Genomic DNA, 14779 nt, shown 5'->3' on the forward strand with positions numbered 1-14779 from the left:
TTCAAATGATCAAGTTATATGAAATGTTGGTTTTAAAGGTGATTTGAAAAAACCAGATGTATTTGGAAGAAAAGAAATACTGTCTAAGTGTTTTTATGTAATAGTAGTGAATAAGAATTTTCAATTTAGGACTACACGGTCAAATTCAAAGTCGCTTGAGTTGAAATGTTTGCAAGAAGGCTGTTAATGGTATGTTCGGGCATCTCAGTACAAGAAGATTGAGTTGTGGATGCTTAGAAAGTATATTTTCGACCATAATTGTTCAATGAATAGAACTCAAAGTTGTCATAGGCAAGCTTCTTCATCTGTAATTGGGGACTGCTTGAAAGAGGATTTTAGGTTTATCTCTACTAATCACTCCCTTCCTAGAGATATTGCTCATAAGGCTTGTACTAAGCTTGGTGTTAATATTAGTTATCAAAAAGCTTGGAGGACAAAAGAACATATATTTAGATCGTTAAATGGTGATTTAACTGAATCATTTAGCTTGAAGGAAATGAATCCATGTATTATTACAAATGAAGTATTCTTCTTATAAAATTTATATCACTGTGTACTATAGATGGACTGTGATAGATATCTATCACTATCCATCAATGATAGATGTGCATTATTGTCTATCACTAATTAACTGTGATAGCCATCTATAACTGTCTATCCACCAATGACAGATAATGATTGATTTGTTACCATTGTGACTAATATAATTGTTTTCATTTATTTTTTTAGGAATGTACATTACTTTAAAGATTGATGAAAATGGACATTCTAAATTCTGCTTCATGGCTATTGGTGCATCTATTGAGGGGTGGAGGTATTGTAGACCTACCATATCCATTGATGGCACGTTTTTGAAGTCTAAGTTTGCTGGTACTCTACTGTCAGCTTCCACACTAGATGGTAACGATAATATTTTTCCCCTTGCGTTTGCTATTGTAGATTCTGAGAATGATGTATCAGAGAAATGGTTTTTTGAAAATATACAAACTAGTTTAGGGGATAGAGAACATTTAGTCATTGTCTCTGATTGACATTTAAGCATTCTAAAGGGTGTCTTAAGTGTGGTTAACAATGTTGAGTACTGTGTGCATTCAACATGTTATGCAAAATTTGAAGTTGTTCAAGGATCCTTTAAGTAACCAGTTTTACTTTAGTTGTGCTAAATCTTATACTGTTGATGACTTCGAGTTTAATATGAGATCTATAGAGTCAATTTGTCCAAATATTCGAAGTTACCTTATTAATGTAGGATTTGAGAAGTGGTCTTGTGCATATTCTCGAAGAAGAAGGTATGAAATGATGACAACAAAACCTTTTAGAGTGTGTAAATTCTGTTTTGAAAGAGAATAAGAATTCATCAGTTGCAAGTTTACTCGATGCAATTAGAGGTTTACTGCAAAAATGGTTTCATGATCAAAGGAAAGCTAGTTTGTCAACAACAACAATTTTGACTCATTGGGCAGAGAATATATTATGCAACCAATATGAACAATCAAGAAGTTTCATGGTAAGTGTTATTTATAAAATTGATAGGAGAATGGTATTCAGTGTGATAGACAATGATAGAAGTCTATCACCCTAACGTTGATAGATTTATACAACTTTTTATCTATTTGTATGTTTGGTATGTTTGTAATGTGCTGATTTCTTTTCCCATTTTTATTTATTAGGTTCATCCTATTGAAAACATTGAATACTCAGTAATGGATGGTGATAAATAATTCCTAGTCAAGCTTAATTTGGGATCTTGTAGCTGTCGAGTATGGGATTTTGAAGAAATCTCATGCTCTCATGTGCTTGTTGTTCTTCTGCTGCTTAACAAGGATATTTATTCCTATGTATCTAATTATTATTACTCAAGCGCGTTGTCATAGACATATATGGGTTGTGTTCGACCTGTTGGAGTCTATTCAAATTTGAGGGTTTTAGATGATGGCATTAGAGCATTACTTCCTATTTTTAAACGTTCAATAGGAAGACCTAACAAACAACAGACTCCATCTATAGGTGAAGCTAAAAGTAGTTCATTAAGATGTAGTCATTGTCATTCTAAAGGTCACAATTCTAGGACTTGCAAACTTCGCCTAATTAGTCAATGATGTAATCATTATAATTGCATTTTTCCCTTGTATTGTCAAATAGATTGATATTAGAACTTATGAAAGTTATTTTTGCCCTTGGTTGGTTCAATTATTGAGTTTGTAAGTGAATGGAATGCTACCTTTATATGAATAAAATTCTTGAATTTTTTTTGTTTATATTCCTTTTCTAGATTGAAACTGAAGGAAATCAGGCATGAGGATTTCCATGAGCAGCGGAATGATTGTTCCAAATTCCATTCGAAATTGAACATATACAGTCATGAAACGAAAACTTACAGGTCATGCACAATATGAAATTACAGTATGCTTTTCAATAAGATCAAAGGATAAAGTATCATATCTTTGAAGACTCATGTTTCACACTTCCTTAATCACAAATGCTCTATCAGTCTCCAAAACAGCAACACATGAATGCTTGAACACAGTGACCGCAACACAGCACGATCAATCAGCAAACACGAACTCAACGATCTCCAAGATCACAAACTCAACGAACGGCCTCCAAAACCTCGAGCCAGTCGAGTTGAGTAAGACACCACCATAATGGCTACCTTGGTATTCTCGGTGTGAGAATCCAGAAGTGTGGGCTCTATGTGGACTTGGTTAGAGGAAGAGACCGGAGGAATGACAATCGTGTAGACGATTAAGCAAGTGGAAGATGACAATAGTCTATCGTATAGACGAATGCTCAATTGTTTAGAAGATGGTAAGCTATCGTATAGCAAAAGCCCCGCTATCGTTTAGAAGATGACCAACTGAATGATCTATCGTGTAGTGTCACTCCACGATCGTTTAGTCTCTCTTCAACTATCGTTTAGTGAATCCCATTCACTTGACAGCAAACTATTAGTTTTTTCGAGAATGGAAACTCTTTCTAAATCTACTAAATTTAGGAAAATATTTTTTCTTTTATCTCACGGTTACCATGAAACCACCAATAACCTCCCACTCAATTGGTTATTAAAGAAAAAGATATATTATCTAATAATTAATATTATTATAAATATATATGATAACCAACTTACCATATCATATTTATAACCTATAGTTTTAATATTTCATCTAATGAAACATACAACCATAGTTCTTTTTCTATTTCATGGTACTTAATGTAAATCTCATTTACATTAATCCTTCACTTGATGTATATTACATCACACCGATCGTATCATATATAATCGAATTTTCTCTTGTCAATTTGAACATTTCAAATCAACATCGAGAACTGATTCTCAACTTGAATCCATTGAGCTACCAAGGGGACCATATGGACCTATAGCTTGAAGCTCCAACAGTACGTGAATAACTAACTAAACTCTTTAGTCATGGGATCCACCATCAGTTAACTGCCAAACACTCCACAAAAGACTGACAACTGCACTCTTCTTACTATAGATATATTTTGTGTCCATATTAACCAATCAACAGTGTGATAACCCTTCACAAGTTGCTCATAAGTACAGCTGGGCCAATAATCGTTATGCTCCTGTAGTTATATCTAACTTCTTAAGTACCACTGATCCCTCTAATGAATATAAGTCATAGTCCTACTATGACTAAGTCCTCTCTTCCAAAGAGAAGTTGTGGCCACTATGTTCAAGACCCGGAATCAGCCCTTAAGGGAGCAATCTATCTACTTACCCCTGCTTCAGGGAAGGAGTGAGTTTCATTTTGTGTAACTGAGTTCCCAACTCTCAAATCAGACAAATCCCCAAAAAGGTAGGCATGTTGAGTTGGCAATTTGGCACTCTCACTTATACTAATCAAAAGACTGCCCTCAAAGGTAGGAGTTCCCAAAATATTCAGGATTGAGGTCATGTCACCTATGGTCGTTTAGGTGAGATGTAAGTCTCAAGTATGAACGACGTTATATAAATAAACTATTCATCTCGTGGTTATGTCTTATACAAACTCTTTGTATAGGACACCCCCACTCGCATGTCTCCACATGAATGGTTGGAATATATCGTCTGTAGTAGTTCACAACACTTGCAAACCTCTACAAAGCGGGCCGTGTTTGTAGTGTCACCAGGATCAGGTATCCCTCCTTAATCCTTATACTACAGACCTATTTAAGTTATCACTTAAGGCATGATTCACTTGTATATCTCATATACATGCTTAAGTTTACATACAATAACCATGGAACTTTGTTTATTGGCTATGAGTAAATACCAAATAAAATAATTCTTATTTTATTCATAACAATGTGTACAGTTTAAAAACTACGAGACTTCGGGAGAATTAGGACACCAATCCCAATAGAAACATGTGATATACCCATTTATACAAACACTGATATACACTGATAGACACTGATCGATTTCTATCAGTGTCTATCATTTATACACATTGATATACCATTGTGTTGATATACATTATCTTTCAATCAGTGTATATCACTAATAGAGAGTAATTTATTTTTCTGCTATTCTGAAAATGAAGATACTTGATGAACTGATCATGGATATTGATACTGAACTTGTTTAATGGTCAATTTTAAAGTCAGTGTTTCTTCTTTACCATATGATACAGTATATCGGTTTTGGTTATTAAAGTTTATATATTGATTTCATTTTTTATGTAAAAGTTGTTGCAACATTAGGATTATGCATGGTTGATTCAGTTTTGGCATCAAAACTATAAGCATTATAGCATTATTGTAATTGAGTTTAGAGTTGATAGATACTAGAATAAGTCTATCAATATATATCAGTAAACTATGGAATTGATAGACTTCAAAAGTATATAATATATATTTAAACATTGATAGACACTGATAGTAGTTTAAATAGTTTAAATATATTTATGTCAAACCAAAAAATAGTTTAAGATAAGCAAATTGACAATATCAACATCCAAACTCTTGCAAAAATGCTCCAAAGGACTCTTAAACTCTTGTAAATAGCTCTGAAAAAAAATGGTGGTTGAACGTCCTCATTCTTCATACACAAAATAAACCATAAATAAAGCTCCATAAATAGGTCCAATAGCTAATTCAAAAAGTAGTAGATATTGTATAAATATCGGGATGTCTTGTGAAGTCGAGGGGACTCAATGAGAGCAAAGACCAACCATGATACAGAATAACGTTGTATATTTTCTTGGATTAAACTTACAATTAAAAATAATTTCCAGCGAGCAGTTCTTTCCCCAAGTGAAATGGAGCTTACAATCATGTTTCTTTTTTATAGACCATCACTAATAGATATTGATAAACTTCTATCATTGTCTATCAATGATAGAATTCATGATGTACCTAATAGAATTACATTGGACATATATTTGATAGTGGTTTATTCATCATGTACCTGATAGAATTTTATCCAACACATATACAAAAGTTCAAGATTTCGAATGGATGACGCTTGGCTTTGTAGCACCACATCGTTTTTCTGGATATACTCTTTCAAAATATTTTCTAATGGTGAAAAAGTTGATGGTTGAGATGAGCTTGGCATTTGAGAATGTCAGTTCTCCCTTGATGGAACCCAGGTGGTCCATCTCTGGCTACGTTTGGAATGCCATGGTGGTTGGTGTGTAGCTACTGATTTCCGTCCCATGAGAAATTTGAGTGGTTTTTCTAACCAGGGTTGTACGTATTAGAAAATGAGTTATTCTTGATCAAGCAAACAGATTGTGGATTATGTGGGTACCTTTCAAATGAATGTGCTTCTTCACATATGACACAACTCTTATTAGCCGCATGCATGACCACATTCACCTATCCACTTCTAAGACCAGTTTGTGCCATTAGCATTGCTTGTAACAAATTTATCATCATGTTTACCTGTGTCTGCAATGTTGTGATTGCACTGTTATCATGTGAATTCTCATTTCTTCTTCAATCATTCTCCTTCCAATCTTCAATCATTCTCCTTCCTCAATCAATGATGTTTTTGGCTTCAGTATAGGTTCTTGAGAAAAAGAGAAAGAAAAGAGTAAATGAGCTAAAGAAATCGAAAAACAAAATAAAAAACAAAATCGAGAAAAAAGAACACTCAAAATAAAATAACTCACAGTTTAAGATGCAATAGGGAAAATGAAAACAAACGCACGAATTGAATCAAAGAGATTGAAACGGAGAGCATCATGATTTCAAATCGGAGAGCTTCAAAATTTTGAATTCATCGTACGTTTTTACACTTGAAACAAAGATGGACCCCTGAAAACAATGAAATCGAAAATGTAAAAAAGGAAAGTTAATAAAGGGAAAAAGAGGTTAACTTTGGAATATTTAAAAAACTAATACTTTGACCGGTCAATAGTTGCTATATTAGCAAATATTCCAAACGTGGAATATAGGATAAGTTTTTTCCCCATTTGTATTATTTGATACAAATTTTTGGTAATTTTCCCATGGTATTTTTTTTTCCAAATATTTGAAGATAATTATTCAACATTTTATACCATTTAAGTTACAAATTATATTTTGTTTACTTTAAATTATTTGAAAATTTTAAAAATCGTAGTTTTTATTTTTTAAAAAATATCTCTACCCAATCTTTATTATGATTTAACTACAAACATTATATAGGAAAAAAATGAACTCAAGCAAATATTTTGTTGATGCCAAAATTTGAATAAAAAATAAATTTATTAGCATAATCAAATTATACATTCAAAAGAAATTTTGTAGTTCACCACTATGGTGCTATTTAAGCCACACACACTCCAATGATTATAGCAAATATCAAACCTATGAGTAACTTCAATCATAGATTGTGAATATTGTGGACGTGCCTTCAAAGTTTGCATCTTTTTTCTTTGTGCAGGAATTGGATTTGGGCTTTCATGGACGACATGGGACCATGTTCGAGCCTCATGCCTCGTGATTCCCCCCTCACACCTCAACCTAAGGGTTTGGATCAACCTAGTTAAGGCTCAACCTCTAAGGTCGCTATGTAAGGTTTAATTCCCTTAGGCTCGTTTTTAAAGCTCAACCTTTTGCCCTTGGTTATATTCGATGGGTTTGGACTTACCCATTCAAGATAGAACAATCTAGGTTGATTCTTTTCTAATTAGTATATAAATATAAATGTGTATATATATCCTGACAATATATGGGATGAGAGCAGAAGGAATTGAATATCTGTCAGTTGAGTTATGCTTATTTTAGTTTCTGCTTGTGATAATTACTTAACAGTTGGACTTTGAGTCTCATGTTAGGTTTAAACACGACCTGATCATAATTTCACCCTAAACAATACCATACAAATAATAATAATAAACCGAATATAAAATTGATGGCAAATTATGGTATAGGCATGAAATGATTAAAAAAAACCATTTAAAAAGTTTTTCTTGGTTTTTTTTTTCCGCACATGTGCTGTTTTTAGAATAGTTAAAGCTCAAAATAGATAGAATTTTGTAAATAAAGAAAGGAATAAAAGAAGTGATTTATCTTCTCACCTTAAAAAGTCTTCAAAACCAAATGTCAAAAAGGGAGATTTGTATTTATTAAAGTTTGATGAGAATATATCAACCTTAGCTATAAGGTCACACCATAGATTCCCATACACAAAGAAGCACACAATAAATATTCTCCTCAGCCATTCCCCTTCATGTCAGCCTAAGGCACGTCGCCGCTCGACTAACCAACACATTGCCTTATTTTCGGACACGTAACAATTCCTATTTATTTTAATTCACATAATCTCTGATCCCTTCATCGCAAGATCAACGGTCAATATTAAACGGGAACACCGTAGTATGTCTAGTTCTGGTTGCAGTAGATTATCAACCCGCGAAAAATGCTTTTCTTCGGGATCCGAGTATTCAAAAACCCTCCGGTCCGAAGCGTGGACGACTCTACAGGAATCCGGCAACAAAATGACAACTCTGCCCCTTCCAAAATGGACGGCCCAGATGAAATCCATCCTCTTTCCTTTGTTTCAAACCCTTGAATCGGAACCGGTTGGTTGATGAGTTGGGTCCGCTTTGATTTTTGGAGTGGACAGGTCGGTTTACATTCGCTTCTTTCTTCCGTCTATTCCTCTTTCGTTCTATAAAGACGTAGATTCGCGTACCAACTCTCTAATTTTCCCGTTCGTTTGAAATCCCTGTTCTGGTGGGTTCTTTTTGTTTTCTTACATTTTGTTCTTGGTTTTGTTATTTGGACTTCGTTGTTTACTTCATCCGGTAACTGGGATTTGTTTACTTTTTTGAATTGGGATTTGTGGTTTGTTGTTTTGATAATGTGATCGTTGTTTTTTTTTTTGTTTTTGTCTATCCCTTGTTCGGTTTATTGTTATCCGATTACCATTTCGATGATCGTGATTTGTCGGATGCTGATCATGTTCTTAGGTTTTGATTTTTAAGGTTTTTTTGCATGTGTTTGTGTTTGTTATGCCATTTGACCGTATCATTTCAAGGGTTCTTTTTCTTCCTATGTTCTGCAATTTCGTATAGATCATAATTTTCTTTTCTCCTGAGGCTCCCTGGATTTTGTTGGATTGAATCATTAGTTAGGACGTAGGAGCGTAATGTCCCAAACGATTTTATCGTTATAAGGTTTCTCTTTAATTTTGTGTTGGAGACTTGGTCGATTAATCTGGTCTACCTTCTTTGGATATATTTTTGTTTTTTATTTTTTAACCTCAATCCAGAACAATTTAAGAGGTTCATCATCTGAAACTTGATTTTGAAACATTGTTTTTAATGTAATTAGTCAATTCAATAGTTTAGGGCTCGTTTGATTAGGTTTTTTCATTTCTTTATTTATGTTCTGTGTTTTTTTTTTTTATGTTAAAAGCTATTAGGATAAGGCTCGTCCAACTTGATTTGTAGCAGGTTTTTAGTGATATGTTTATAATTTATTTTACTTCTTGAAATTTCAAAGAATCCCAATGTTATTTATCTGGTCTAATCTTATTGTTTTCTCATCCCCTCCCTATGAGTCTTGACTTTTAGCTGGAAGAAAATCTCAATGTTCTATGGTTTTGTTTCCTGCTTGTTTTCTTATCAATAATCATCAAGGGACTATAAGTTTCATGATTTCTCAACTTCACTTTGGACTTATAGGTTACCAATGGCTTCGTATCACTCCCAAGCAGCTTTCTTGTGTTTATTCTTGTTGGTTTCATTTAATATTGTCTCGTCTGCATCGAAAGATGGTTTGCTTAGAGTTGGACTAAAGAAGATTAAGTTAGACCCAGAGAACCGGCTAGCTGCCCGCCTTGAATCCAAGGATGCAGAGATTTTGAAAGCTGCTTATAGGAAGTATAACCCCAATGGTAATCTTGGTGAATCTTCTGATACTGATATTGTTGCGTTAAAGAACTACCTGGATGCTCAGTACTATGGTGAGATTGCCATTGGTACACCCCCACAAAAGTTCACTGTGATTTTTGACACGGGCAGCTCCAATCTGTGGGTGCCTTCCGCGAAGTGCTTGTTTTCTGTAAGAATCTGTCGCATTGAAGAAATGATATATTTTTTTGGAGTGCACCAGTTCGATTAAGGGCCACACACTCAACCTTTTTTTTTTTTTTTTTATGTAGGTGGCTTGTCATTTCCATGCCAGATACAAGTCAAGCCGCTCAAGTACATACAAGGAAAATGGTACTTCCCCAATTCCATGTGCTAGATTGGATTTTAATTATCGGTACTTATTTTGAACTGGGGGGATGTTTGTAGTTTGTACTTTCATTCTAAAATAATTTGGTATATGGACATTGTGCAGGGACATCTGCTTCAATTCGATATGGCACTGGAGCAGTCTCTGGTTTCTTTAGTTATGACAATGTCAAAGTTGGAGACCTAGTAGTAAAGAATCAGGTAACTTCCGGCATTAACTATTTTTATATCAAATAAATTGTTGGTATATCAATGATTTGTTACATATTGTTATTGTCTTTTTCAGTTGTTCATTGAAGCAACCAGAGAACCTAGTCTTACGTTTCTGGTGGCTAAGTTTGATGGCTTGTTGGGACTTGGTTTTCAAGAGATCGCAGTTGGTAATGCTGTCCCAGTATGGTAGGATATGTTTATCCAACATTACAGATTATTGTTTAAGGTTCCTCTTTGGTCATAGAGCTTAAATGAGTCGTTTGTAATTTTCTTTCCAGGTATAACATGGTTGAACAAGGTCTTGTTAAGGAACCAGTCTTTTCCTTTTGGCTCAATCGCAACACTGAGGAGGAGGAAGGAGGCGAAATTGTGTTTGGTGGGGTTGACCCAAAGCATTATAAGGGCAAGCATATTTATGTTCCTGTCACACAGAAAGGTTATTGGCAGGTTGGTTTCTAAGTCACCATCTCATACATCCCTGTTCGTTTTGTTTTTTACTCACCATGCTTAACTTTTTCTTTCTGATTTGTAGTTTGACATGGGCGATGTTCTCATAGATGGTGAACCAACTGGTGTGTTTCCAAATCACTTATTAATTATAATACATCTAAAGTTAATAGAATGTAAAAGAAAGGAGATAGTTTTTCATTTTCTTTCTCTCTTTTTTATTATTTCTGCAATATGGGATGATTTGTAATCTGCATTTATGTGCTTATGACTAAAGAAAATTGTTAATTCAGGATATTGTGAAGGTGGTTGCTCAGCAATAGCAGATTCTGGAACTTCACTTTTGGCTGGTCCAACTGTGCGTACATAGACTTGAACTTTTCCTTGTAATCTGCAATTTCACTGGCTTTACATATATTACCATGTTGCATGACACTTTTTTAATCAATAAGTTGAAAGTCCTTTTTTTTTAATTAAAATAAAATGTCTTGTGCTTCTGGATGCTTTTTAACCTAAGATTTCAGGTTTTAATTTGGTGCTCTGTATAAATATATTTTCACACCCTTGTACATCAAGATCTTTTAGCCTTTGGTGCAAAAGTATCCATGATTGATCAAAACTGCAGCGATGGACTTTGCAGTTGGGTTAAATGGGCTACTGACTCCCATTGTTTGCTTTTCTCTTTTAGACTATTATAACCATGATCAATCATGCCATTGGGGCTAAAGGAGTCATGAGCCAGGAATGCAAGGCTGTTGTTCAACAATATGGGCAAACTATTATGGATTTGCTTTTATCTGAGGCAAGTTAATCCTATCATTTTTAACTTCTCTTTAACTTCTCAATTTTTAACGTAGCATTTTGGTCTTATACTCTGCTCCCAATCTTTATACCTTCTATAGATTATTTACCTCTAGCATTTATGCTAACAGGCAGATCCGAAGAAGATCTGTTCTCAAATTAAGTTGTGTACTTTTGATGGAACTCGAGGAGTTAGGTAAGGCATAATAAATGATTTTCTGTAGTACCACAAATTACAGTGTTCCTGCTATATGAAATCACGCACATATATTTACAGTGAATCTACTGATCCCTGAAATTATGTTGTTCGTGTAGTATGGGAATCGAGAGTGTCGTAGATGTGAATGCTGGTAAATCATCTGATGGTCTAAGGGATGCTATGTGCTCTGTATGTGAGATGACAGTTGTCTGGATGCAAAATCAACTTCGTCAGAATCAAACAAAAGAACGCATAATAAACTACATCAACGAGGTGGATAGAATCTCATACTTTTAAGAATTTTACAGATCCTTTAGAATATTTGTTCTTTGACTCAACTAATCAACTCCCCTGCAGCTATGTGATCGTATGCCTAGTCCAATGGGACAATCAGCAGTCGACTGTGGAAACCTTTCTTCCATGCCTGGTGTTTCCTTCACCATTGGTGGCAAAGTTTTTGACCTTGCCCCAGAAGAGGTAAATACCATAAAAATGAGAAAATAGTTGCTGGACGTAGAATTTTTTCTCCAGACGTAGAACTATTTTCTTCATTTGGTTATACAGCTTCTTAGATGTTGAAACCGGAGATCATGGAAAAATTATAATGCTTGTTTAGTGTTTCCTCAATATTACACTAGTTTTTACCAACCCTCTAAAATGGCGAGCAATGTGAACAGTATATACTCAAGGTGGGTGAGGGTGCTGCAGCTCAGTGCATCAGTGGATTTACAGCATTTGATGTTCCTCCTCCTCGCGGACCCCTCTGGTATATGTCTTAACCATTTATTTTGCTTTCAGAATAATTCAAAGCATAGTTCCGTCTCATTATCTGTTTTTATTGGCCACAGGATCTTGGGAGATGTCTTCATGGGCCGCTACCATACAGTTTTTGATTCTGGCAAGCTGAGAGTGGGATTTGCGGAGGCTGCATAAAGAAGACCTTCCTTTGGTGGCTTTGTTCGGTTGCCTTCGATGTTTATACACATGAGCCATCTTTTGTTTCAATCGAACCTTTAACTTTAGTTTATGTTCATGGATTTATGGAAGTGTTAAATGCGGTTAGAGCTTCCCTGCAAAAGGGAAAAACCCAAGATTGTAAATGCTTGCTACTGTTTCATCTTTTATAGACACAGCTTGTATAGTTGCTTTTTTAGTATCTCTGCTGATTTAAATATATACAGAGTGGCTGTATATTTGGAGATGGAGATAGAAAACAAATGAATCAAATAATATATTTGTGTCATCTTGATTTACAAGTCAACTTGAAATACAGGAACTTAGAAAAGCTTGCTTGCGAACTCTCCCAATTCCTCTCTGGAGTTTGATAAAGCCAATTGCCTGAGTTCTGATAAACTCCTCCCCAATTGTAAAGCGACCTTCATTTCAAACACTTCTCCATTCTCCCCTTTCCCAACGTCTCTCGAATTTACATTTGATTCGATTGTTTCTTCCATGAGCTTAAAGAAACCTGCGTTGCTCCTGTACATTTCAAACACCATTCCAACTTGTCCACCATGTTCCATTGTATTCACAACACTCGCCATAGATCCTGCAACAGCTCCTAGCAAAGCAGGCCAAGCCCCTGAACAAGAGCCTACAAAAGCAGACCCAATTGCTCCAACCAAGGTTAACAATGGACCGGAAACTGCTAGAATCTTGTTGATTTTCAGGGCCTTTTGGCTCAATCTCAAGTATTCTTGCAGATCTTCTCTCTTTAGTACCCGAACAATTTCTCTCATTTCTTCTTCTAGGATTCTACCCCAGCCATTTTCATTGAGTTTTGTACTTGCTTCTTTATGTCTATGCATTTGCTTTTGTTGAGGCCACCAAGTTGCAGGCTCCACGGTGGTGGGAAATTTTTCAATCATGGATCCTAATAAAGGAAGAGGGTATGCTCTATCCAAAGCCAAAACTTTCTCCATTGTTTCCTCTACTTGGTTGTTGTTAAGATCTCCCACAGAGAGTTTGGATTGAAGCTGACAATGAAGCTGCTGGAACAATCTTGCAGCGTTTCTCTGTTCTTCAGCTAGTTGGGATGGTTGCAACTTGTTCATCACCACCGAAATTCCAGTGGCTGCTAAATACAGCAACATCGATGACATCTTTAGTGCCGTGATTGGTGCACCGGTCATGGCTGCAGCTGCCAATCCGACCATCGTTGCAGCTCCAAGAGTAATTGCATTCAAGGAAGTTAGTAAGAGTCGGTTCCAATTGTCACGTTGCTCCCCAACATTTCGATGCATTTCCACTCGATCAGCTATGGCCTCCATAACAGCATACAACTTCGCAGTCATGACAGGATCCGAGCGACTCGCAACACCACTGTTTAAACGTGTATCAGCAACTGCATCAGTAAAAGTTGGAATCTTAAACCCATTTCCCATTTCCAATTTCTCAACCAAGCCTCTGCTTTGCAACTTAGGGAGAGACACAGCAGTGGCTTGAAACATAGGTGAACTCGAACTCATTGTAGCTTTACAAACTCCTTCACTGCAATTGGTTGAATAGAAAGACGACAGTGAAGATGAAGAACTCTTGAAATACAATAAGCTTGCAGTTCTAAATGCAGCCATTTCATCAATAATCTGGAAAAATCAGGTTGAACAAAAGAGAGAAACAACTGATTTGAATAAAATGGGTTCAAATTTCTATGTATATATAGAAAAGCAGAGATCTAAAGAGCAGGAATGAAAGAATCAAGACGCTGATTCTCGAGTTCAAGACTTCAGTGGGAAAAGGCTGACTTTTCAACTCTAAAGGCCCGTCTGTATGAGTACACAAACCAACAACTGCCTCTCAGCCAAGTCCAAACAGCTTGGTATTACATAATAATAGAGAAGGTAACATGTTTTTGTTCAAAATATGCCTTTAAACCGACAAAACATTGTTCTGTTCTGACAACTCACACAATGTTTCAAGTTCATTCGTTAATTTCAAAAATGAATCCGACCTCTACTGATGGTAATGTTTGCCCTTTGACGCGTTTCACTAAGCAGTTTCATGTGTAAGAGTTTTGAGGATTTTACAAACGAACTCCAATACGGTTTGTCAAAGAGGGGTTTGGTCAGTCAAAATTTAACTGCTTATTCAAATTTTTATATAGTATTCAACAATTTATTATTATTATTATTGATAAAAGGTGGAATCTATAAAGAAAGAGAATTAAACGGACCTGGTTACGACTTGAACTTCGGGTTAGTGTAATTTAATTTCTATGGATCCGATTAATTCCTGATTAACGTCCCCATTTTTGGACCAAGACATCATATTTTCTTCGTGGTGATTAAATTAAAGGGGTAAAAAAATATCAAAAAAAAAAAAAAAAACTATTACATCATTTCTCATTAGACCTATGAAAGATTGAATTGCGGACTATTTTGATTTTTTTAAATATGATATTATTGCTATCACTAGATAATCTTAGAGTCAAAACTATAAC

General features: G+C 35.3%; 2 protein-coding genes and 1 long non-coding RNA gene across 4 annotated transcripts; 1 reads left to right on the forward strand and 2 right to left on the reverse strand.

Annotated features, from left to right (window-relative positions):
• Nucleotides 1–5164: 5164 nt before the first annotated feature.
• LOC120083581 lies at nucleotides 5165–6281 on the reverse strand. The gene is made up of 3 exons (XR_005483461.1): nucleotides 6123–6281; nucleotides 5759–6019; nucleotides 5165–5685 (listed from the first exon to the last, which is right to left on the reverse strand). It is a non-coding gene; the product is annotated as an uncharacterized LOC120083581 (long non-coding RNA).
• A 1657-nt stretch (nucleotides 6282–7938) lies between these two features.
• Nucleotides 7939–12520, forward strand: LOC120083183 (aspartic proteinase). 2 transcript variants are annotated; one of them, XM_039038823.1, is made up of 14 exons: nucleotides 7939–8062; nucleotides 9126–9504; nucleotides 9605–9665; nucleotides 9787–9881; nucleotides 9967–10079; nucleotides 10172–10340; nucleotides 10426–10465; nucleotides 10634–10698; nucleotides 11029–11142; nucleotides 11273–11337; nucleotides 11457–11613; nucleotides 11698–11817; nucleotides 12018–12106; nucleotides 12189–12520. In XM_039038823.1, exons 2-14 carry the CDS (start codon nucleotides 9133–9135, stop codon nucleotides 12271–12273), a joined length of 1545 nt encoding a protein of 514 aa, XP_038894751.1. In that variant the 5' UTR covers nucleotides 7939–8062; nucleotides 9126–9132; the 3' UTR covers nucleotides 12274–12520. The 2 variants fall into 2 exon arrangements, with proteins under 2 accessions (XP_038894751.1, XP_038894750.1); XM_039038822.1 differs by having other exon boundaries at nucleotides 8018–8172.
• LOC120083184 (probable F-box protein At4g22030) lies at nucleotides 12286–14423 on the reverse strand. Its single transcript, XM_039038824.1, has one exon. It carries the CDS (start codon nucleotides 13911–13913, stop codon nucleotides 12618–12620), a length of 1296 nt encoding a protein of 431 aa, XP_038894752.1. The 5' UTR covers nucleotides 13914–14423; the 3' UTR covers nucleotides 12286–12617.
• Between the last annotated feature and the right edge of the window lie 356 nt (nucleotides 14424–14779).

This window comes from Benincasa hispida, chromosome 8, assembly GCF_009727055.1.
Source record: "Benincasa hispida cultivar B227 chromosome 8, ASM972705v1, whole genome shotgun sequence".
NCBI lineage: Eukaryota > Viridiplantae > Streptophyta > Magnoliopsida > Cucurbitales > Cucurbitaceae > Benincasa > Benincasa hispida.

Excerpts from the sequence above, each read along its gene's own strand:
- LOC120083183 (XM_039038823.1), top strand. The coding sequence starts at position 9,133 with ATGGCTTCGTATCACTCCCAAGCAGCTTTCTTGTGTTTATTCTTGTTG. Across the intron at positions 10,080-10,171 it reads GGTAATGCTGTCCCAGTATG|GTATAACATGGTTGAACAAG; the intron begins GTAGGATATGTT and ends TTTTCTTTCCAG. Across the intron at positions 12,107-12,188 it reads CCTCCTCGCGGACCCCTCTG|GATCTTGGGAGATGTCTTCA; the intron begins GTATATGTCTTA and ends TATTGGCCACAG.
- LOC120083184 (XM_039038824.1), bottom strand. The coding sequence starts at position 13,913 with ATGGCTGCATTTAGAACTGCAAGCTTATTGTATTTCAAGAGTTCTTCA.